The sequence below is a fragment of the Nymphalis io genome, chromosome 21 (genome assembly GCF_905147045.1).
Source record: "Nymphalis io chromosome 21, ilAglIoxx1.1, whole genome shotgun sequence".
NCBI lineage: Eukaryota > Metazoa > Arthropoda > Insecta > Lepidoptera > Nymphalidae > Nymphalis > Nymphalis io.
The window spans coordinates 7,355,209-7,379,266 of record NC_065908.1 but is presented as its reverse complement, the minus strand read 5'-3'; the positions used below and the strand labels follow the sequence as shown (position 1 = coordinate 7,379,266).

General features: G+C 30.6%; 5 protein-coding genes and 1 non-coding gene across 8 annotated transcripts in view; 4 read left to right on the top strand and 2 right to left on the bottom strand.

The window, feature by feature from the left end:
• The first annotated feature begins 88 nt into the window (after positions 1–88).
• Positions 89–161, top strand: Trnar-ucu (transfer RNA arginine (anticodon UCU)). The gene has a single exon. It is a non-coding gene; the product is annotated as a tRNA-Arg (tRNA).
• A 1,884-nt stretch (positions 162–2,045) lies between these two features.
• Positions 2,046–6,735, top strand: LOC126776883 (vacuolar-sorting protein SNF8). 2 transcript variants are annotated; one of them, XM_050499742.1, is made up of 5 exons: positions 2,046–2,422; positions 2,708–2,909; positions 3,077–3,223; positions 3,420–3,556; positions 6,491–6,735. In XM_050499742.1, the coding sequence occupies exons 1-4, from the start codon at positions 2,155–2,157 to the stop codon at positions 3,553–3,555; spliced, it is 753 nt and encodes a 250-aa protein (XP_050355699.1). In that variant the 5' UTR covers positions 2,046–2,154; the 3' UTR covers position 3,556; positions 6,491–6,735. The 2 variants fall into 2 exon arrangements, with proteins under 2 accessions (XP_050355699.1, XP_050355698.1); XM_050499741.1 differs by lacking the exon at positions 6,491–6,735 and having other exon boundaries at positions 3,420–3,816.
• LOC126776814 (uncharacterized) lies at positions 3,766–6,820 on the bottom strand. Its single transcript, XM_050499614.1, has 11 exons — positions 6,691–6,820; positions 6,452–6,628; positions 6,123–6,230; positions 5,710–6,039; positions 5,560–5,638; positions 5,304–5,487; positions 5,109–5,232; positions 4,723–4,871; positions 4,504–4,602; positions 4,334–4,408; positions 3,766–3,946 (listed from the first exon to the last, which is right to left on the bottom strand). Exons 1-11 carry the CDS (start codon positions 6,748–6,750, stop codon positions 3,805–3,807), a joined length of 1,527 nt encoding a protein of 508 aa, XP_050355571.1. The 5' UTR covers positions 6,751–6,820; the 3' UTR covers positions 3,766–3,804.
• Positions 6,821–7,161: 341 nt separating this feature from the next.
• On the top strand, positions 7,162–12,136 carry LOC126776865 (histone deacetylase 11). Its single transcript, XM_050499709.1, has 8 exons — positions 7,162–7,297; positions 7,373–7,496; positions 7,626–7,736; positions 8,323–8,414; positions 9,115–9,319; positions 9,580–9,746; positions 10,264–10,372; positions 11,282–12,136. The coding sequence occupies exons 1-8, from the start codon at positions 7,290–7,292 to the stop codon at positions 11,474–11,476; spliced, it is 1,011 nt and encodes a 336-aa protein (XP_050355666.1). The 5' UTR covers positions 7,162–7,289; the 3' UTR covers positions 11,477–12,136.
• A 1,380-nt stretch (positions 12,137–13,516) lies between these two features.
• Positions 13,517–22,336, bottom strand: LOC126776848 (RIB43A-like with coiled-coils protein 2). Its single transcript, XM_050499689.1, has 10 exons — positions 22,174–22,336; positions 19,526–19,666; positions 18,640–18,800; positions 17,782–17,917; positions 17,145–17,249; positions 16,478–16,617; positions 15,846–15,933; positions 15,459–15,565; positions 14,252–14,397; positions 13,517–13,662 (listed from the first exon to the last, which is right to left on the bottom strand). Exons 1-9 carry the CDS (start codon positions 22,294–22,296, stop codon positions 14,256–14,258), a joined length of 1,143 nt encoding a protein of 380 aa, XP_050355646.1. The 5' UTR covers positions 22,297–22,336; the 3' UTR covers positions 13,517–13,662; positions 14,252–14,255.
• A 712-nt stretch (positions 22,337–23,048) lies between these two features.
• LOC126776732 (uncharacterized) overlaps positions 23,049–24,058 on the top strand; it is a 111,631-nt gene continuing 110,621 nt past the window's right edge. For both annotated transcript variants that reach the window (XM_050499441.1, XM_050499440.1), the window contains exon 1: positions 23,049–23,433. In XM_050499441.1, coding sequence (XP_050355398.1) covers positions 23,244–23,433 — 190 coding nt within the window. In that variant the 5' untranslated portion in view covers positions 23,049–23,243. The remainder of the gene's footprint in view (positions 23,434–24,058) is intronic.

Genomic DNA, 24,058 nt, shown 5'->3' with positions numbered 1-24,058 from the left:
TATGTATTTATAAATAGTAACCACGTTGATCGTACAATGTGTATAACTATTTATATAATAAGCATCTATTTCGTCATCTACTCCAACAGTCCCTGTGGCGCAGAGGATAGCGCGTTGGACTTCTAATCCAAAGGTCGTGGGTTCGATCCCCACCAGGGATGGACGTATGTTCTTTTTATGTATTTTTTTTTAAATTACATTTTATGTATACAAAAATTTTGTAGATATTTTTATATATGCCATTTACTAAATTTCCTTTTTATATTAAGGAAACGTTGATAAATGTATCAAGCAAGATTATATTATTATAGATGAGAAAAGTTTTTATAGTTTGTATACGTTGATATTTAATAGATTTGTTATTTATCCTTTCTTTCCGGTAGAATCTACATTTAACTTTATCTTACAATATAAAATGAGAAATTTTTGTATATAAATTTATTTCGTGTATTTCGGCTTTAACATTTTGGATAAAATTTGTATTTAGATAAGTTTTTGCTTTTTAAATTTATCCATTTAGGTCTTTCGTGACAAATTGCTTTTTGTCTACACACATAATAAGTGTATTAGATTTTAAACATAAGTGCAATTATGTATATTTTCGGAACTTTATAAAAATTATATATATCACTTTTTTAATGTATTAAGTAGGCAGACACCACCTGGGAGTAAGTGGCCCGTACATATTGCATTGTAAGATATAAGATCCATCCCTTACATCGCTAACCGCCAACAACTCAGTTCAGTTTCGTGGACAACGTTCTACTATAAAATCAAATGTTAGTCCATTTTAACACACAAAATTTACTGCCTGCTTAATATCCGGTAAACAATTTTGATTTACAAGGGATCGCTTTGACGGGTGTTGATGTAAACCTCATTAAAAATATTTTTGGAGCCTCAGAGAAATCACAGTACCATTAAAGGTTATTCTGAGGTGTCTAAGACATTATTTGATAAGCAGCAATTTAAAAATGGCTCTTCGGCAGACTGAAAAGTCGAATTCAAAGTATAATTAAAAAACAATTTATCACATTTCACACAGTAATTCTATCGATGCAAACTATTTGTTTTGACACCTATAATAGTTGATAGATTTTTTGTTGACTTTTTTATTGACTTTTACATTATAAAATATTATTTAAACGAATATATAAGTAGCTACTAACTTCATGATTACAAGCAACAAATAAATCTTTATAATCCAAACATACTTTCGCCTAAATTGTCGAAAAAAATCATTTGTCGCAGTGGAAAAACATCGTTATGAAAATCGCACATTAGTTTACTTATAATAATTGCTAATTAGAAAAAGAATATTTGATGAAACCATGTCGAAGTGGAAGATACAGGCCAACGACAAGTATATAATATTACGATAAGTTTTTAAATAAATAAAGTACTATAGTTGCTGGGAGCCGCGATGACCCAGTGGTTAGAACGCGTGAATCTTAACCGATGATCGTGGTTTCAAACCCGGGCAAGCACCATTGAATTTTTATGTGTTTAATTTTTATAATTCATTTCGTGCTTGACGGTGAAGGCAATCATCGCGAGGTAACCTGCACGTGTCAAATTTCACTGAAATGTGTATTCACCAACCCGCATTGGAGCAGCGTGGTGCAACTACTATTACTACTATAGTTGTTTTGCGTATATAATGGTAGATATCTTAAATTTTAACGATGGGTATCTATTCGTCAGTCGTTATCACTGTTGCCTACCCTACAGTTTTATGTTTAACAGTAGATTAATAATGTTCTAATGTTTCATTTTTATTATTTTTAATTATGTAGTGCCATAATACATTTTATACCATGCAAGTATTATTTTACAAATACATTTTTACCATTGATTTACTGTAGCCATTTTTCCGCTTAATGTTAATAAAAAAAACTGATTCTTTTTTTCTGTAAATGTAATCCAAATATGTAAATCGTTTTGCTGTTTGATTTATGATTGTTTAACAGTTTCTTCAAGTTTATATCGGTCAGGGTTGACAGCACTGTTCGTCAATGTCAATTGTCATTCGTCACTAACAAAATTTCAAAACATAATTACTTGATACTACTGTCAATTTTTTATACATGATAATATTTATATTATTTTAAACAATAATTATTCAGATTAGTGCTTACTCATAATTCACATAAGATGCGTCGTCGCGCAGGTGTAGGTGCTATTCAAAAACAGAGACTCGAACAAGAAAAGTACAGAGAAAAGGGTTCTGAAATTCAAGAGAATCAATTTCAACAAATGTCCAAACAGTTAGAGGTTTTTAGGGAAAATCTCGAGGAATTCGCTACTAAACATAAGAGTGAAATAAAAAAGAATGCTCAGTTTAGAAGACAGTTCCAAGAAATGTGCGCTGCGATTGGTGTCGATCCTTTGGCATCGGGAAAAGGATTCTGGTCAGTTTTAGGTAGGTTGGTTTTTAAGTTCATATTTGCTCATTATTATTATGTTTAACTACACAATAACTTTAACTAAGCAAAAACTATTGCAACTAGTTTTTAATTTGTTATGAATATAGGTCAATATTTTGTAAGTAATAGCTACTGTATATTTTTAAGCATAATAAATGGTTAAAAAAAAAACTAGTAAATAGAAATTGCATTTGCAAAAGGAAGTTATAATTAATTATTGTACATATTTTAAGCCAAATAATGAAAAATATATATTATAACATAATCATTTCTTATGCTAGGTATCGGAGATTTTTACTATGAGCTTGGAGTGCAAATTGTAGAAGTGTGCTTAGCTACAAATTACAAAAATGGTGGTCTCATAACATTAGACGAATTGAGGACTCGGCTTATAGCTGCGAGAGGAAAAGCAAAAAAGCATCAGGACATAACCAATGAAGATTTATTAGCAGCTGTTAAAAAACTCAGAATATTTGGAAATGGGTAAATAAGGTTTTTGTACTTGTGAGCCAAATAAAATAGTTTAAATGTAATATTTGAATCAATAAACTAAAAGTTTATTGGTAATTTTTATTAATAATTATGAAAATAAGTTATTTTGTGATTCTGTATTATATTATGGTAGACAAACATTTTTTATTTATTCTTAGGTTTACAGTAGTGCCAATTGGTAAAGGAAAATGGCTGGTCCAGTCAGTACCAGGAGAGTTAAACTTAGACCAGACTCTAGTACTTCAAAAGGCTAGTACATTAGGCACTGCCTGGGTGTCTACGAGCATTCTTACCGATGATTTAGGGTAAGTTATAGGGATATAAAACAAAAAAGACAGTCATTTTATATTTTAACCTTCAAATGGGCATCAATTTATGACCAGTTCATTTATTTTTTATACAATTGAGATAAACAAAATTGTCAGAAGTACCCTTACATAGAATTTATATGGAAATATATGAGTTCACATTGCACAAATAATCCATTTAATATTTTTTTAGTTGGAATGAAACAAGAGCACAAAATGCTCTCAACCATATGGTCAAAGAAGGTCTTGCTTGGGTGGATACTCAAGATACAAAAGAAACTCTGTACTGGTTTCCCAGTATGTTTGCTGAATGTGTGTCAGCTTTGTGAGGTGATATAGATTTAAATACTATGGAATTAATTCAAATTTGTTTTTCACTCGATACTAACACTAACTGTAAAATTGTAAATATCAAATAATTATTATATTTCTGTTTATATTGAATAATTGTTGTATGTTAAAAATAAATAAAAAAGAACTTTTAATATTTATATTTCAATAAAACATTTTGGAAACTTAATCTTTTAATAAACTAATATTGCACTATTATGGAATGTAATATGACTCATGGTGAAGAGTCATAAACTGCTGCTGCTTTCATGATTCGATGAATATATATGAGGTAGATTTAATTGAATCCGTAATTCTTTGTTTTCTTTTTCTAGAGAATCTAGTTTAGTTTTTAGTTTTTCAGTCATATCTAAATATGACTCCTTCCATCTGTAAATGTGAATATTTTACCTTTGAAGTAATCCTATATTATATATTCATATTAAAGGCATTTATATAATATTATATATAAAATTACATTTTAGTATTACTACAGTAATAATATACATTGCTTGAAATTATACTCAAGAGCTCACTGAGTACAACACAGTTGCACACAGGAAAAAAAAAATGAATAAGTTATGTCAATCTTTAAAAAAGCATTAATTACAATTAATGGTGAATCTGCTTTTTATATGTATATTAGGGCCTGGCAACCCTAAGTAAGTTTTAGAACTTAAAAACCCATATCTCTTTGACCAGATATAGCCTTTATTTTATAATATATATATGACTGGAAGTTTTATTTTTAAAGGTCTTCGTTTGGTATGAACTTACTTTTTATTGAGTTCCATCTGATTTTTTAAATGTTTGTTAAGTTCCATCAATTCTTTTTCTTTTGTTGTTACCATTCTGTAAATTTAGATAATTTATTAATTATATTAACTGTTATTTCCAGTGATGTAAGATATAAAGTATAATAAAATAAACATTTAACTGATAAATACTTTTGATTCAATTCAGATCTCGAAGACAGCATAGATTGCAATTTATATATCATTTCATGTGTTTCTTCCAAAGATTTTTGAAGATGTTCCACTTTTAAACTGTAACAAATAGGTTGTAAAATGTAAAAGTGATGAAGTTTTAAAATAAATAATACAAATAATAAAAAAAAAAAACATAATAAGATTAAATAATTAGTAATGTTTTATGATAAAATATACTTTAGTTCATCAATCTGTGTTTTCATTAGGTTCTCCTCCCAATCGCGTCTTTTCGTTTCTCTCGTGTTTATGTCTTGAATTCTCTTAATGTCCATGGCTAAGGATTGTTTCTCACAAACAAGCTGTATGTTGCGTCGTTCTGAAGCCACCTTTAGAATAATTGACATGAATAATTGAAAAGGGCACGAAAAACTTTTGATGATAAAAATCATAAATAAAAATTATATGTCAACAATTTTGCTTAATTTTTATTAATTTTGAATTAAATGTTAATATAGAAACTAATTATAATATTATGTTATAGTTATAAGGAGTTTCACAGGGTACGGTATTGAGTTTAAAAAAATTATTATAAAAGTAGGAATTTAAAAAAAAAGCAAACATACCAATTCTTGGAACATAGCTTCTAGTCTTTGTTCAGCAAGAGCCAACTTGGGATCGACTGAACTCAAGTTATTCTGTTGAAGTTTTAAATGATTCTCATTTGTTGCTTGTAATATTTTATTATCTCTGTTTGGAAAAAATTATATATGTTAACATATTTATAAGAGTAAATAAGGTATTTTCACGCAAAAATATACCTTAACGTTTTATTCAATAAAAGTCCTTTTTCAACAATTTCTGCATCAAGATTTCTAATATGTTCAAGCATATCAGAAACTTTTTCGTTGTACTTCTCTTTAATTTCATCTAATTCTTTTCGATATTTCGTTTCTGTATCACGTTCAACATTTAATAGTGTTTGTTTCAATGAATTCAACTCACCTAAAATTAGTTTTCAATTACAATGTTTATAATTATTTAATTACGGAAACCCAAATTTAAATAGATAGAAACCTGTCATGAGTCCAATCTTTTTGTAAGCTTCGTTCTTTTGTACTGAAACCAAATCGTAGAGTTGTAATGCTTCTGCGACCTACAAATAATAAAAAAATATTAAATATCATTAATTTATTGTGGTAATATTAGTAATTAAATTCTGGTTACCTTGGATTTGGCTTCTGTTTCCTTCTTAATGTGATCTACACATTGCTTTTGGCATAAGAGCAGTTGAGATTTTATATCCATATGACTTTTAATTTCTGCTGACAGATTTATTTTATGTTCTTCTAAAGATTTTTTTGTTTCTGTTAATTCTTCTTCGAATTCTTTGCCTCTTTCTTTGTAGGATTCAATCTCTTTTTCTTTATTTTTTAATTCATTTTGAAGGGAATTTCTTTCTGCATACACTTTCTTATATTTAGATTCTAATTCGACATAGTCTGCTAGAGCGGAGCTAAGTTTTAGATCTAAATCTCTGTTATCATCATTGGTGTTCTGGAATGTAAACAATAAATATCTAATAGTGTTTTTAAATTGATTAAATATGTATTTTTAATTATAATATAAAAAAATTTTACTTGGCTCCCCCGTCTGTTATCATAATTTTGATAGGTTTTCAGTTCTATATCAAGAGCATCAACGGTTTTCTGTGATGTTTGCCACAGAACATTTAGCGAATCTCTTTCCTGTAAATGAATATTTAATCATTGATTCTGAGTAAAATTGTACTAGTAAGATTACTGCTTTTTCATATTATTACAGTTTACAATCCTAAATAATAAGGACACTACTAAAAATAAAAGTAATATATTTAAAGAAAGATACAGTGATTAGAATTTAATATAAAATTGAAGTTGTAAAATAACAGTTGGTAAAGTTATTAGTGTCAAAAATGGTAATCATCAACCTTAGTTAGCAAACACACTTGTTTCTTTAATTCTTCCAGCTCCTCGGTTTGATCGTTGACATGGGCCTGCTGTGCAAGCTGCAATTTCTCTTTTAATAGGTTTCCAACTTGCTGGGACAACTTTTGGTTATCAGCAATTAAAGTTCTAATCTCTTGCTCAACTACTGTCTGATTTTGCTGTAAATAATTTAAAATTAAATAGTTTACAAGTGTATAAACATTTTTAGTTAAATAATTACCCTGTAAAATTGAACTTCATTTTCTAAAGCATCCAAATTAGTGCTATCTGGTACATTCATGTTTTTTAAATTGTGTATTGACAATTAAAGGGATTCTAAATCTGTGTAAAAATCTGAGTTATAATGAAGTTTCATTTCAAATACAAATGAAATTAAAGTTTTAACAAAATCTTCACGTGGCCGGTTTTGTTTACATTTCGCGCCTTTGAGTGTCACTGTCGTTGCTAAGCAACCAATTTTCAGGCATTTTGACAGGAGCATATTGGGCATAAGAGCATATTATATATGTACCTTAAGATTTAAAATAAAGGGTAAATTAAACTGGCTAAAATAGAAAACTGGCTTTCTTAATTTCAATATAATGTTTTTAAAATAACCTTATTTTTTTTAGCTTGAAATGTTTTTCAACGAAAATTAGGAAAATATTTAACGTCAACGTCAAAAAATGACCTTGAAATCAATAGGTAATTGCTTATCGTTATCGCGCATATTGCATTGTTTTCGGAAAATGTAAATAATAAATTGTTTGCGTATCTCATCATCGTTAAATGATAATCGTTAAATAAATCATTAGTGTATCTCATCGCGAGCTCATCACTATGACCAGGTAAATACATTAGTCTGATTAATTATGAAGATAGATAGATTTCTTTAACAAAACATTCGGTCATTTATGTTTTAGTCTGTATATTGATATAAGAGATGATCAGTGGCCGCTTGTATACGATGAAAAATATAATGTATCTTTTTGTGGGCTTGAGAAGTTACATGTATTTGATGCTAAGAAATGGCGAAATATAATTCAGGTATGAATTGATATTTATTTGTTGTGTTTATTGAAAATTTTTGTTTGTTTTAAAATTATCATTAATAATAACGTATTTGTACATTCATCAAACTATATGTAAGAGTAATGCATTTCGTATATTTTACAGTATCTTTTAGAAGCTAACTTCATTACTCAAGAATGCCTTGTAAAACCTCTTGAAGCAAAAGAGAATGAACTGCTTGTTGTCCATACAAAGAAATATCTTAAATCTCTTAAAGTAAGCTTACATAAATAAGGTTTTGTTTTTAGTATTAAAATAATTTTAAAATAATTTATATATATATATATATGTATTGATTTATGCCACTATTTTTATTATGAGAATGAACATGTTTTTTTTTATTGTATTAGGCTAAGAACTCACGAAGCGGTTTTCACCCGTGCCCGGCGCGGTAGCGGTACAGCTGTTTTATTTCTAATCTCACGAGACCAGAGTTTTGTTCAGTTTCGGTGGGCGTCGCGGTTGCGGTTATCGCCCGCAAATTTTGCGGGCGATTATACAGAAGGTTATACAGACTGGCGTCTTATTTTTTTACGCGCACCGCCCGCTAATCAATCACAAAACGCTCGGGCAAGGACCGCCGAAAAGCTGCGGGTAACCGCAAAAAATCACACACATTCTTCAGAAGCCGCCCGGGCCCGCAATCGCAGTAGGCCTGGGTTTCAACCGCTTCGTGAGTTCTTAGCCTTAGATATACAGATGGTTGTGTCTGTGGATGAGAAATAAACTGAATGAATATATAATTAAATGAAATATTTTTAAATTTTGTTAACTATGTTAATCACTTTTTTCATTATTTTAGTGGAGTGCAAAAGTGGCAATAATAGCCGAGGTCCCTGTAGTGGCTGTTCTCCCAAATATATTTGTGCAACATGCTTATTTGAAGCCTATGAGGTGAGTATTTAAATATAATATTGATCGCTTCTTTTATTACAAAATAAGTAATAAAATTTCTGTTTCTGTTGTCCCAACTGTTTATAAGTATAACTACTGTTTTAAATGACAATGTATGAATGGCAATTTCTTACTGACATAACACTTAAAATGTATATTCAATTATAAATTTTAATAATCATTATTTATTATCCCTTTTTTTTTAAATATAAATATTAATGGTATGGTATGTGGTGTGTACATTTGAGTTGATTACATCATTCTTTAATTAATATACAATAATTACTATTTGATTCTAAAAACTAAAATAAAGAGTAGTTAAAACTCTATACTTCCAAATCCAAGAGAAATTTTCAGAAACATGCTGTTGACAACTGAACGGATGAAACTGGCCATAAAAAAAATGCTTGTACTTTAAAATATTATATATTAAATCAATTTATAGCGAAATACAATAAAGAAATGGACAGCATATCTCTGGAGATACAAAAATAATAACAAGAGATTCTAATTAAATATGCAGTGAACCGACTTCTCCCAGCGTGCTTGTGAACTATATTATATCTACTGTAGGTAGTCAGTCCTTGAGAATAGCTGACTTGCCCGAAATTGGTCAGAATCAAATAATTTGGAAGTAAATGTAGAAACAATAAAGATTAAAGAGTAATTTAATTATTAAGGTCACAAACCTATATTACAGGTTGCAAACTGGTGGCTCAGTGTTGGCCGGTAAGCTAGCACTAGAGCGAGGCTGGGCAATAAACGTGGGCGGTGGCTTCCACCACTGCAGCGCGCGTCGAGGTGGGGGGTTCTGCGCGTACGCCGATATCACACTCCTTATAAGGAATCTAGTCATACATAGGAATGTGCAAAATGCTATGATTGTGGATTTGGATGCTCATCAAGTATGTTGAGATTTGCTGGACATTTTAGTTATTTGATAGTAAGCCTGTGCAAGCTCGTCTGAGTATGTAATTATTACTTATTCTACCTCTAAACAGCACTTATTATTATTTATTGTTCTGGTTTGAAGGATGAGTGAATCAATGTTATTACAGGCACAAGGGACATAAGGAATGGCGTATATTTCTTACATTTTTATGGACGGCGGTGACCACTTACCGACTTTTTTTGTTGTCATCTCATTATTACCAATATTTTCCAGGGTAATGGCTACCAGCGTGATTTCCTCGGAGTTCCAGAAGTCTACATCATGGATATGTATAACCGACACATCTATCCCAGGGACGAAGTGGCCAAGAGAGCTATCAGACGGAGGATTGAATTAGGGAACAAGGTTGAAGATTTGGAGTATATGTTGAAACTGAGGAAGTGAGTCTTCAATTATTTTTTACTAGTTTCCGACCCAGGCCCGCGCACTTTAGCAAGTGTTAGCCTTATGCGTTTGTTTGTACCTCAACAATGCGCAATGTGTTGTTTATGCAAAATCTCATGATCATGATTTTAGTAAAGATGTGATCTTGATCGCATTGCAGTCATCATTATCTGTGCAAAAATTTGAGCGTTCCTCATGGATTCATTTTGGTTCCTTTTCTTTATTTAGTGTACATAAATGATGTTTTATTTTATAGTAGTAATTTATTTTATAATGTAAAAATGAGCAATTTTTATAGTGGACGGTAAAACAAACTAAACTTAATAATTTTTGACGATGTAAACAATGAATTGTTATTGGTATATAATATAATTGATTGACAACAAATAATATGATTTTATATGCCAAAATTAATTGTTTTGCATTGATTTTATCCTCGAATTGTTGTATCAATATGAAAAGTTCACCCTGTCTTAGGACATTTAGTTTATTTAATTTATAAACTTTTTATAGGAATTTAAAAGCTGCCCTCAAAGAGTTTAAGCCAGACATTTTGGTATACAACGCTGGCACAGATGTATTGGATACAGATCCACTCGGACACATGCGGATCAGTGAAATTGTAAGTATAATCAATCTATATACTAGTTTTCAAGCTAGTTCTTTCAAGCTACTTCATTAAATTTGGTACAGTACTATTACTTACTTACTTTTACTTTCGCATTTTAAATATTTGCATAGATTGCCTGTATTTATATAGATAAATAAAACGAATAAATTTAATATAATGCAAAAGATTTATAATCTGTAAATTTTTTTCATCATTAGTTTTTTTGGGTATGAATGTTTTGTTTATTATTTAATTCAGACTAAATAGGGTTGTATTCTAAGATTCCCTATTTTATATTATCTTCGTCTTACAACAAGAACTCATCAACTGTTAAAACTAAGTCTAAGTTCAGTTTTTTTTAAATAATATTTGTAGTTAGAAGGATGGGCAAATGGGACACCTGATTGTTAGTGGGCACCACATCCCATAGACATTGACACTTTAAGAAATAATAACCATCCCTTATATAGTAAATGTCTTTAGAAACCTTGGAAAATATGATGTTGTGTCCCATGTATCTCCACTGGCCCACTCACCCTTCTATGTTTCAACGGAAACAAAACAATAATAAGTATTACTGTATGATGAGTTGAGATGTGAGATGAGATGAGATGAGTATGAGATGAGTAGGTCGTATCTACCCAGATGGGCTTTAACAAACCCCAAACGAATAATAGTATATACTTAAATTGTTGTTGTCATTTCATTATTTATTAGAAGTGTAAATGCAGTACACAAGCATACTATTCATACTTCATGATTAGTCAATACTACTAGTAAGTCGCGGGTTCGATTCCCTTTTCATAACGTTTGCGTGTTTCAAGATATCAACGTTTAGTGTGTGTTTAAATATTTATAATATAAAATTATATTTAATATAAATATATTTACTAATTAGTTCTAAATGATTTAATTTTACAGGGTATCATAAAACGCGATGAATTTGTCTTCGAGATATGTAAACAGAAGGAGATTCCAGTAGTGATGCTCACCAGCGGTGGTTATTTGAGGAGGACCGCAAGAATAATAGCAGATTCCATCATAAACCTTAAGAACAAAGGCCTAATTGGATGCGAACCTAACAACAAAGTTAAAGATAAACCGGAAACGTTTTAAAAGGCATCAAATTAGAAAAGTGCACCTTATTCTAATTCACGAAGGCAGTTTTTCCATTGTATTTTTTCATTATGAAGCAAAATGTGCAAATTATTTTAGTAATATAAATTGTGTCTCACTAAGACATGAGTTAGAGTAGTTTTTTCTTTGTCAATAATTCATAAAAAAATGGATCTTAATAAATGAGGCTAAGAGTAGTTTTTCCATTAAATTTTTAGGTAAATTAATTGGTACCGTTTGAGAATTATTGTACGATTTATTATAATAATGTATAACCTATTCTAACCACAAGAGGAATAAACCCAAATAAACAAATTTGACTTAGATATAATTGGTTATCAATATTGACGCGATGCCATTGGTCGAGATCTAGAATAATCTATGATATTCACTATGGATTCGAGAAAAAATGGCGTTTTCAATGTTCGCGAATTTTGTAATCGGAATTTCGAAAGTTAAATTAATGTGGTTATAACTAGTTAAGTGGAATAGTTTTGTGTTATAAATAAAGATAAATTAATCAAGAACCGTTTATAGTGCGTGTAAACAGCAAAATAATTAGACGATCGCATGCAATTTGTAAACTATGGTTTGATCTTTATACCTACTCCGATTGGAATAGGGTATGTATAGGAAGTTTCGTTATTATAGTTTATTAGTGATATTTGGTTGTGTGATATTTTGATATATTGTTTTTTTTTTTTTAATTTTGATATTATTTATATACAAATTACATTATAATGTAGTCTAAGTGCCAACAAGCGCCATATATTTTATTATATTCCAAGATTATTTATAATTCAAGTGTAACTTGACTTGTAACTTTGAATGTATATTATTGTGATATGTACGTAGTTGATTATTGAGCATAGATTTTTTTGCAAAAACACAGAACATCTTTAGTGAATTTCAGATTTAATAATAAGTTTCTTCATTTAATATCTGCTTGTAAAATGTGTATTTATATTGTAAAGTCCAAACGGTATATATATTACGTATACGTATAATATACTCGTCAGCGTAGGGGGGCAGTGGGGCGGGGACGGTGGTCAGGTGTTAAGTCCTTTGCTGTACACATTATTTACTAACCAACACTGCTCGGTTACGTTATATGATGTTTAAGTTAATCCGTTCAGTTTTAGTAGTGAAAATATATATGTATGTTCATTTTGAACATATTTCCAAAAACAAGTTGAAAATAAATGTCCAAAAATTTATATAAACTATTATAAAGTTTATAGGTGTCTTATAATAACAATAATGTTTGATAAAAAAATAATAAACAATATCGCTTTTTACTTCTGAATAAAAATACATTTTTTTTTATATTTAAGACATGCATTGTCAATATGAAGTGTTGAATAACAAAAATATGTTATAAATTTTATTCATTGTATTTTGATGTTTATTAGTTTTCGTAGTCACATATTCATGTGTAATACGTAATAAATCTATGCGACCATAGATTTATTAGTTTTCAAATTCGAGAATGTGCAACCTCCTTAAAATCGTCAAGAAATTTGCTTAAAATGGAGTACTTTTTAAACAGATGCCAAATTTTGTAAATAGTGCTTAAGCATTTGATATAACTTTACGGTTGTCCTATCAATGCTGTCTTCTTCCTTTAAATGTCAAATCAATGTTTGAGTAAAGCTGTTACAGTAGATTTTAGTTATAAAAATATAATTGTTGTCATTCATATGACATTAGTTTTCGTATTAATTAGAAATTTTGATCTCCATGTATAAATGTGCCAAATATTTGAAATATTAACTGATGTAATTTAGTATTTTTTTTATATACAACCAAAAAGGGATTTAAATCATAAATATATTTTTACTCTATGGTATTAAATATGTGATAGTGTGCTGCGGAATTAAATTCCATTAAAAAAAACTATTTATTTATCTCTATACTCTTGTTTTATTGCAATTTACCTAACATTATATAATCTGATAATTACTAATGATCTAGGGGAATAAATTATTTATATACATCAATATGTCTAAAGCAAAATAGCAGTAAATTGTCTGCAAAATAGTGGTCAACAAGCATGGCCAAAATGCCACTATACATAAACAATGAATATGTTTATGAATAACAGCTAAATGCGTTGTAAAGTTTTCTTGAAATTTTTTATTTTATGGTCCAATACGACTCGCGCCAAATTTCGTACACTGATGGCACTGTAATAGATATTCGATATATTTTGACAAAATTCTATCCTATTATATATAAAGCAGCTTAAATGGGTCTTGAACACAAACACGTAAAAGTACGTCTATTAATATGTATGAAATAAGGGTATCTACACTCGTCTGAAGAAATGCGGTAAAGAATTACCGCATTCCTTTAAATTTCACCCTCAAGTCTACTGCTGGACTCTTTTAAATTTCGTACATTTTGAGGGACCCTTTTAATACACAAAGATATCTACCCCTCATTACCACTAAATTCCATAGATTCAATCGCATGAGCTAGCGCATAGAACGTGAAGAAAAACAAGCTTACATTATAAATATAACAATCGATTCCATCTAACAGACAGGCCCAGACTCAGGGATCCAAGGCCCTTATGAACTTTGTCTTTTGAGGCCCCCATTCCGAAGTGGTGAGAGTAAAATTATATTATTTTTTCTAACAGAACGATGATTTAAATGATCTTTAATTTGAAACAAAACTAAACATTGGTAAATGTTATACAAGTCATTGTGGTCATTAATTTGTCTTCACAAAGGTTTTCCAAATTATTACAACATCTGTAGATCTACTAACAAATTTATCTAGTAGTTGTATTAAATTGCGAATAGTAATCGTCGGTCGGCGTGTTGTTGTAGACGACTTGCTTGAAATATTTCTCCGTCTCCTTCTGCTGAAGCGCGAGTAATTGATTTTCTTCCATCAACTGGCGTGCAATTTCCCTGAAAAGAAAATGTATAATATAAGGAACACGAGTAATACTAACAATAATAATGTCCTACGCGAATTCTAGTAACGGTGACATATCTTAAATGTCGATTGCGCAGGAGATATTCGTAATATAGTACAAACGCACATACATATACAATAAGCCGAGATGGCCCAGTGGTAAGAACGCGTGAATCTTAACCGATAATCGTGGGTTCAAATCCAGGCAAGCACCACTGAATTTTCATGTGCTTAATTTGTGATTATTATTAATCTCATGCTTTACGGTGAAGGAAACCATCGTGAGGAAACCTGTATGTGTCTAATTTCACTGAAATTCTGCCAATGCTGCATTCTACCAACCCGCATTGGAGCAGCGTGGTGGAATAAGCTCCAAACCTTCTCTTCAAAAAGAGGAGAGGAGGTCTTTAGCCCATCAGTGGGACATTCATAGGCTGTTACGGCTCAAACGTAAAACATAATGAACAAGAAATTCAAAATACTTCATCATTCATAATGCTAGTTACATTTATGCCGTTAATCGCATATTTTTTTATAAGATATGTCCTCTACCTAAAGTTTGATAGAAAGAGATTGCTATTTTAAACTAAGACCGCCTTTTGTATTTATATTTTTTTCTGTATAAAGAATACATTAACAGTTTTACAGCTATTTCTTTTGAGTAAAAATACTAATGTGTGTATAATCCGCGCACGATCAGAATGGAATGCGAAATTTTGGAACTGAGACAAGCGTCACGTAAATCACGAGTAATCATTCTGGCAGTTCAACATACATAAAAACATTCGTAATACATATTCTTCCATAAGTATAACCTCCAAAACAAAAAGGCGGGGGCCTTGCCAGAGTCAGATACTTATTGTTCCGAAATTCTTTGCTAACGCTCCTTCTCTCGAGAACTGTCATTTTTGATATAATTTGACAAAGTTCTATCCCATTCCCATAAAATGTGGATTATGCAATAAAATATTCATCTGCATAGATATTAAACCTCGACTAATCTCGTTCTTAGTTTATACAATAAAAATATATTATAATTATAACAAATTAAAACCTCCTCTTCCTCTGGTCCTCAATGTCTTGTCTTGCGACCTCTCGTTGTATGGACTTCGCTAAAGCTTGCCACTCAGCCTCCATTTTTTCTTCTGCCTCACGCTTTGCCTATATTCAATAAATTTTCAAAATATGTCATATTTAACAATCCGTCCAACTATCAAAAATCTCTATTTAGCTATAAGTCGAAATATCTCTACAGCAAAAAGATATCTTATTGATTACTTTTATAGATATTAAAGCAACTTTGTTACTTAATGTTATTTATGAATGAGAAAATACTCAGAAGTTTTTTGAGTACATTCGTAAACCAATTTTTTAGAGGATGTTCTGTCTGCTGAAAGAACATTTTGGTTAGGTAATCAAAAGGTGAGAATGAATATCGTACCTTAGCTGCAGCCATCTGTTCTTTCTGTGCCGCGTAAAATTTCTTCAATTCCTCATGGTTCATACCTTTATACATAAAACCGATAGCTCTGAAAAAAAAACCAATCCCTTAGGTCAATCTTCTATATTTTATCCGATATATCCGTATTCCTTTGGTGTTATGTGCAAAGTTTTCTGCTAAAAGAAGGTTGGAATGCAGAATGGAAAAAGAAAACCATAGGACATACTTTACAAGGTTCTATAAGAGCTATTATAGTCTTTAATAATTATTGGGATAATACAATTAGAGTATGTTAACCCACTGAGCTTTACTGTGAAAATTTGGATATACTATTTAAAGTATCCGATTTTCTACCGATATATAATATTAATATGCAGATTTCTAACGATGATTACATTTGTGTTTCATATCATTTTTTGAGATGAAAATCTCAAAAAATGATATGAAACACAAATGTAACATTCATATCAGATTTGAATTCGAGCCTTGTTCGCTTCGGTTATAATATATATATTTAATCTTCTGAGTTTTTTTATAACAAAAATATAACGTGAAAAAATTGGTAAAGTTTCAACATCAATGTCGACTTATTACTTTTATATTGCGTTTGTTGTAATGATACAACTTTATACCTATTGTTCCCCAAAGCACTCTTAGCTACGTCCGGGTTTTCAGTGAGCATGTCTGAAGTGAGATTGTTGTACATTTCCGCGGCATTGTCAGCTTCTTCCTGTTCTTTCATTATTTGCTCTAATTGTTTCTTCTCGGCTGCCTTTAATTCGTAAAACAGTAAAAACTTAAAAGTATAAATGCGACAATATACACATTTAGTTATTCTATAAATATAGTTAATCAATCGTCAATTTACATAGGTATGTTAAATAAATTCGATTGCATTCTTTTTTATCTTGCATGAAAACGAATATTGACTACGCTTTTTAGCATCTACATACTCTTTTATCGGGTAAGAAGCCTTATTTCTAATTTTTTTGACTCCGAGTTTAAATTTATTAATACGTCAAGTTTAAAATATATGCATAATTTTACTATAGAAACTTTGCGAAGTCAAAAATTTAAGGTTCCTAAATACTTTTTTTTTTTAAATCAAAGAAATCTTAGATCATTTCATAGTTAATAATTTAAATAGCATAAAGTATAATTTATAAAATATTGAATTAAAAAAGTACACATTCGCATACTTTCATCTTCCATTAAAATATATTAGGCTAAGTATATAAGTTTGTTGTAGTATAGTATGTAGTAAGTAGGTATGTTTTGTTTTGTCTTCTTAGTTCTTACCAATGCTTCGTTGTAGCGCAAGTTTGCCTGACCCAAACGATAACGACACTCTCGCTCCAGTTTGTCAAGATCTCCTGCGCGTGCATCTCTAGCCTTTATTGCCATCTGAAACAAAATCAGACAAATATTTATGTTTATTTATTTAAAACTTTATTGTACAACACAAAATATATTTTTTACAAAAGGTACAATTAATGCTATACAACATAGATTATGTTGTATGATTTAAAAAGAAATTTCTAATCATATTTATGTTTTATGCATTCATTTTGAATACAGAAAAGATTCCCTTCTGTGTCGTTTATTTATTATTAAATGAATACATAAAAAAATTAAATATAAACATTACATGAGTGCGTTTATGTGTTTAATTTATTGATATATTATTGTTATAGTTGTAGTACCGCCTTCATGCATTTCTGATGAGCCTACAAGTACAAGACTGGTAGTCTTTTGAATAATTTGGTCAAATTATTTTTTTAATTAAACAAAAATTACGTTAATATATACAATAGTTATTAGTTCTTGCGAAAATTTTGAATAAAATTGACAAAAATTTGAGTTTGTGCTGCTAAGTGCGATGTCTAAAGATGTGAGTCGAGCCTAATTAGCAACAATTAAATGAATCGTATGATACCATGTATGCTGCTTCCGCTTTCTTGCGTTCCTCCTCGGCAGCTTTACGCTCTTGAACCTGTTGTTCAAGCCACGCATTTTTCTGAGCTGCCATTATCTTTTTACGTTCTTCGTATTCAAGATCTTCACCTTCGAATCTGTTCGACAATGATACGATTATACAAAGCAAGAATATCATCAATTTATTTCTCTAAGATAAGATTAAACTGATACGTCGTTTCCGTTATAAAAAAAAAAATTAAAAACATATTGGTATCAAAATATGATTACGTCTTATTGTGACGTTTGAGAATATTTTCCTTTAAAAAAAATATTCCGGAGCCACGGAAAGCACGTAAAGCCCTTGGTTCTACGCCTGAATTCTTTCCGATAGTGTCGAATTGATATCTCATTGGATTATGAGATTGCATGTGTATTTAGAGCGTATGTGTATTTGTACACACTTGTGCACTTTAAAATGTCCTGCGCAGTTGCCTAATCTCTCTCAAGATTGGCCGCTGTAGAGATGTTTATAGTTAACGTATTCAATAATATTTTTAAGTTTATATGTACGTACTAGATATATGTAGTACATCGGTCGAGTTTCAGACAAAGCAAATGAAAACGAGCATTATAAAAAGAAATATTAATATCAACGACATAAATATTATATTTTTTATTTAAATACTTTTTTGACCACCATACATTGTGTAGTAGGCCAAAAAAGTCAATCTTCAGGCTAAGCAGAAATTTGTGAAGGCGGTAATTGATAATAAGAAATATACATACTTATGTTATTGTTGATATTTTGTAGGTTTTATAAGCTAATTAATTGAGAAAATTTGTGTTATTATTATACGCTTATACGTAATTTACTTACTTTTGTGCGCTGGACATACCCACTGGTTCGCCGTCAGATTGTCTAGGCGGTAGTTGCATTTTTAATGCTTCAGGATTGTTAAGATCGAATTCGCGTCGATCTTCTTTACGTTGGTACTTCTGACGGAATTCGTCTATTTCTACACCGATACGACGGCGTTCCTAAAAACATATATATGTTTATAAATAAAAACAAAGCTAAACTAGATAAACAGCAAAAGTAACATAAGTTTTTTTTAGTTAATTTATTTATCCATTTCAATAACAATACAAAACTTAATATGATGATAGCAGCAAAAAAACCACTAAGGTTTATACGTGTGCTATCAATAGTCTACACTACAAATTTATACATTTAAATACTATCGCTATACTACAGATCTAAATAAGTACAAATACATTTAAAGTAAACTTAAAAAATATTGCTTTAGATTAAGCCTAATGTTTTTTGTTAAATATTATAACACAGACCTGAAGGTAGTTTGTTAATTAGTCTGGGAACAATATACTGGTAAATCGGCCTGTTCATTGATTGGGTTATATAGATCGATAGAAGTTGTAATAGGCGCAAATTTTGCTGTATAAATCTTTTGCTACATATAGGCAACGATTACCAAGATTTGTCTTAAAATGGTATTCAATCTTTTTGAAATTGGAAATCCGTATAAAGCTTTGTGATTCTGCTTCAAAGTATTACTTTTGTAAAATAAATATTTATAATTTTTGTTTTACCAATATTTATTTATATAGTTTTTTTTTTTAAAAAATTATGTAACATTTTATTTTGTCGCGGTATACTAAAAGCGAAGCATCAGTGGTCTACGATTTAAATACGACTGATTTAGACACAGTTATTATACACTCTACAAGTCATAGTGCTGTGATACTTCTCTCTCCCTGGCCTCGAGGACAACGGCAAGATTACTGTCCTTGATCATCTGCTGAGCGAAAGCCAAGTTCTTCCTCTCTTGCTCACCTCGTTCAGCGCGCTTCTCTTCCACCTGACGCTCCAAGAATGGTAGATCAACCTACGAAAGTTTAATCTATTAATAGCCATGAGATGAGAACAAAAAGAACCATATTTTCAGACAAAGCGATTATTACATAATGTTTCAATTTTACTGTTTATTTTTCGGATATTTGTATTATTAAGTTTTGTATGTATTACAATTATTTATAAAATTATTTATTTTGCACGTCTACTAACAACTCTAGTGTATGGTATGTATGATTTCATTCTATGAGTTTCTTCTACTATAGAGAACCTACTATATATTACTAAAACACAAACAACATTTAATTATTGTTATCGATCAAGTTTCCATTTAACCCCTAGAGGACTTTTTTTTAAATTATAGTTATAACCAAGTGACAGGTGGCTTCGTTGTTTTTTCTTTTTAGGACAGACGCTGTGTTTATGTACATTCCTCACGGATAACACCGTCTCTCCTATAATTGATAAGATAATCTAATATTTATAATGCTAATAATTACGTTTCATTCAATTTTCAAACCAGAGTACAAAAATATGAAAATATTACTGTTTGGCGTTAGAATAACCGATGTGTCGACTTTACACATCAGAATTCAGAAGCTCTACAACCAATGAAGTTTGTTTTGGAGTCGTAGCCATATTTTTTTAAAAGAAATTGTTAACAGCTACACGAATTATTTAAAAATATATTTACCAACCAATAAATAAAAGTTTTAATCGATGAAAAAATACAAACCTTTACAATCTATATCGTTATATACGATATATTAAACGCCCCTAGAGTGCATCTTACCATACGCCCTTGGTGGTTTTTTTTCAATGCGTTGTTAAACAAGACAAAAATTCAAAATGAAAGCGGTAAACCAGAAAATGACTAAAATTAATATGCCCTTTATTTTTTAACAAGGCTCTGTACTGCTTGACAAATAAATAATTGGCTTACATAATTGGTTTAACAATAGAAAAATGGTTACTGCGATTTATATATATTTATAGATATCATTAAAATCTACAAATGCTTGATACAAATCCATGCATCAGATATAGCTTTAGCAGATTTATATTAATCTTTACAATGTAATATTATAAGGAGTAATATGACAACGGTTTTAGGGGCGGAGGAGGTTTCAGAGTTGCACTTTAGATGTCGAGAAACTATAATCCTGTTTCATTGGATCCAATGTTCCATTAAAGCTTCGCTAGATATCAGAGAGAAGCATAACTAAGTTACCTAGTTGCTTCCCTTCGAGTACTTATTTATATCCCAGTTGACTGCCTCGTTGTTCTAGTGGCTAGATGTTAGGCCGGAGGTCCTGGGGTCAAATCCCAGGTCGGGCCAATGAAATGTTATTGAGTTTTTCTGTCAAAAATTCTCAGTTGCAGGCCGGAGTCTTGAAGATGGAAGTGTGAACACTTCCGTACCATGGAAAGCACGTAAAGCCGTTGGTCCTGCGCCTGAATTCTTTCCGGTCGTGTCGGATTGCCGTCTCATCATTAGAATTAGAGAATAGAGAGTGCACCTGTGTTTGCGCACACACTTGTGCACTATAATATGTCCTAGTTGGCTAATCTCTCTTGAGATTGGCCGCCGTGGCCGAAATCGATCCATTATTATTATATCCAAGTACGGAATACAGACTCCTAAAGAAAACTATTATTAATTAAATTTAGTAATCATTTCTTTTTCATATACTAATTTAATAATAATGTAATATGTCGTTAATTTTTTTAATGATCGAAAATACCTAGTAGTTGTTTATTGTAAAGATAATTGCTCATATATTTTGTATCATTCACAATACACAGAATATCACAGATTTTCCTAAAGCCCTTATAGAGCTTTGTATGACTAATAATTGCCCCAATTGAATTGAATTGATATATAGACCGAACTTTGTCGGTTTCGAATGAGTTATTTCAGCTAAGGTAGCAGTTACGTTGGTATAGGTGGGTAGAGGTATTGATCCAATTGGACTGGTGATCATTACAATCTGTTTTCATAGCATTGAATGTTTTATTAGCCTAATAAATATGGAAGAATGTTAGGGTAATGCTATTTGCGGATAGCGAATCGATGTTATTTATCTTAAACAGGTGGACACACATTTGTACGGGGACGTACAGAATATAGACAAATATAAAGGTATTGTCCAGTAAAAATAATTTCGTAACATTTGTAATATATTTATACCCATACCCATTGTTAAGTAATTCTCCTTTGCTCGCAGTACACTTGTCAAGCCGTTACTATAGATTTCTTTTAAGACAATATTTTGTGGTTTTCATTTTTGAACACTACGAGCATCATATACCTAATTTTTTTTCAAACACATCTTGTTCTTAATTCCATTTACCAATTTCCGATTGGCGCAATGATTATGTTGAGGGTTAGTTTCCCACTGATTGGTCGAGTTCAAAACAAAAAAAAATCCTCAGCCAGCTCTTATGGCACCCACGGGTTGAGGTAGTGGCTCTATTCTACTCTGCTGCTATAACACAAGTAATAGTAATGATAGAGTGATTTAAGTTTTTTATACATACACCGATTTTCCTATTTCTTGCATTGAAAATCCGGGACCTTCTTTCCAATTCACATTGTCGTCTTCTCTCTCTGTTTTGAGCCTCCTTGCGATCTTGGGCATTTGCTATTTGTAACTTCAACATTTTAAAAATATTATAAAAACGCCAGCTCAACTGAAATATAAGTTCGTAAAGAACTAATAAAATACATAAAATTGTTCAGTTTCGCTCAACGATCTAACATGTCAAGTTGCTATAGGAACAGTGTCTGTATTTTCAGCCAATGGTCTCGTTATAAATTTGTATTCAATGTGTTATCGGCGATACCATTATGTAGTAATGTTAAAACCTTTTTGTACAATATTGATATTTTTGTATTGTAAATGTTAACATAAAGGAAACATAAATATGTAATATGACTCTAATTTTAACATGACTGGTAAATGTTTATAGATAGTGATCAGTTAAACTGATAATCAACTAGTTTCTGTTCGCGGCTTCGTTCTCATGTATGGGGGGGGGGGATCACAGGTGTTATGTAGCCTTTGAAATATTTTTATTACGTTTGTGTCATTAGACTAGAACTAAATGTTGTGTTTATTTAAATAAAACTATTCTAAAGGTTCTATTATATTTTAAAGCATGTAATTCTTTACATAAAAAAAACCATAAATCTAAAATATTTTTTTAAGATATAAAATAATATATCAAAGAAAAAGATTTTTTAGTCATTCTTATCATGTTATTTTGAAAGTAAAGTGAAAAGTTTAATTACGAAACCATAAATTATATAAATTACTAAAAGGTAGATTATTTTCACATGTAGCAACACTAAAAATGCGGCGATGTGCGTCGTAGCGGCGATACCATTAGCGTAAAGTTGTAGTATACGTCTGTGAGCGTGAGCGCGAATAGGCATTCGTCTGATGAAGTAACATCGTCACGACGTCTCTCTGCGTAAACATAAAACGCGAAAGATAATTTCGTAAATTCAACCCGTAATTTTAAAATATACAAATAAAGAGTATTACTAGTGTTTTTGTGACTTAATGTGCTTAAAATACTCTCATGTTGTGTAATGTGTTGGTAATATGACAAGTGTTTTGAAAAAATCAAGAGGTACTAAAGGTAAATCCGAATCCATGCAAGAAGATTTGCCGGCGAGATGGTGTGTGTCCCGAGGACACAAAACCGAAGATTCAGCGAAGTTGATCAAGTATGTTGATGACAATATCATTGGCAAAGGAACCTCATTCTGCGGTCCATTCGGTAGGAGAAAAGGTAAATATTTTTTATAATTAAATTTGGCATTAGTTCGCGCTGGGCTTTAAACAATAGCAACTTTTTCGCAAACTTTATAAATTACTTGTTTGTTTTCTACGTACGGTTTTGTACAAAAAATATATTTACATAATATTTGTACTATATTATAACATGTATACTATAACACGTTAATGAATTAGAAACAGCTGCCGAATAGTATTAAATAGTTATTTATAAATGTTATTGTAAACTACAGTCGTTTTACGGAAGTGAGTCAGTCAGTCGTGAATATTAACATGAGGCTTATTTAAATATTTCGCTTACATATTTATGTATTTGGCACTGTTTTATTAATTACCTGTGTAAAAATTGTTAATGTTATTGTATGTATTATTGACGTAATTTTAGAACGAGTTTATTATATTTATAAAGCCCTATTTTATTCGAGCACTACCTTACTACTTAATTTAATGACACGCAACAACTAGGTGTTGCTAGGTAGCAATATTATCTAACATACTTAGTATGGATAGGGTTGTATACTATTATATAAAGGGCTTAGTTTTTTCTTATTTAATTTTTTCTTGATTTTATGATTACTCTCTGTTGATCTGGTATCTGGATTCAATTTTATGATTATTTA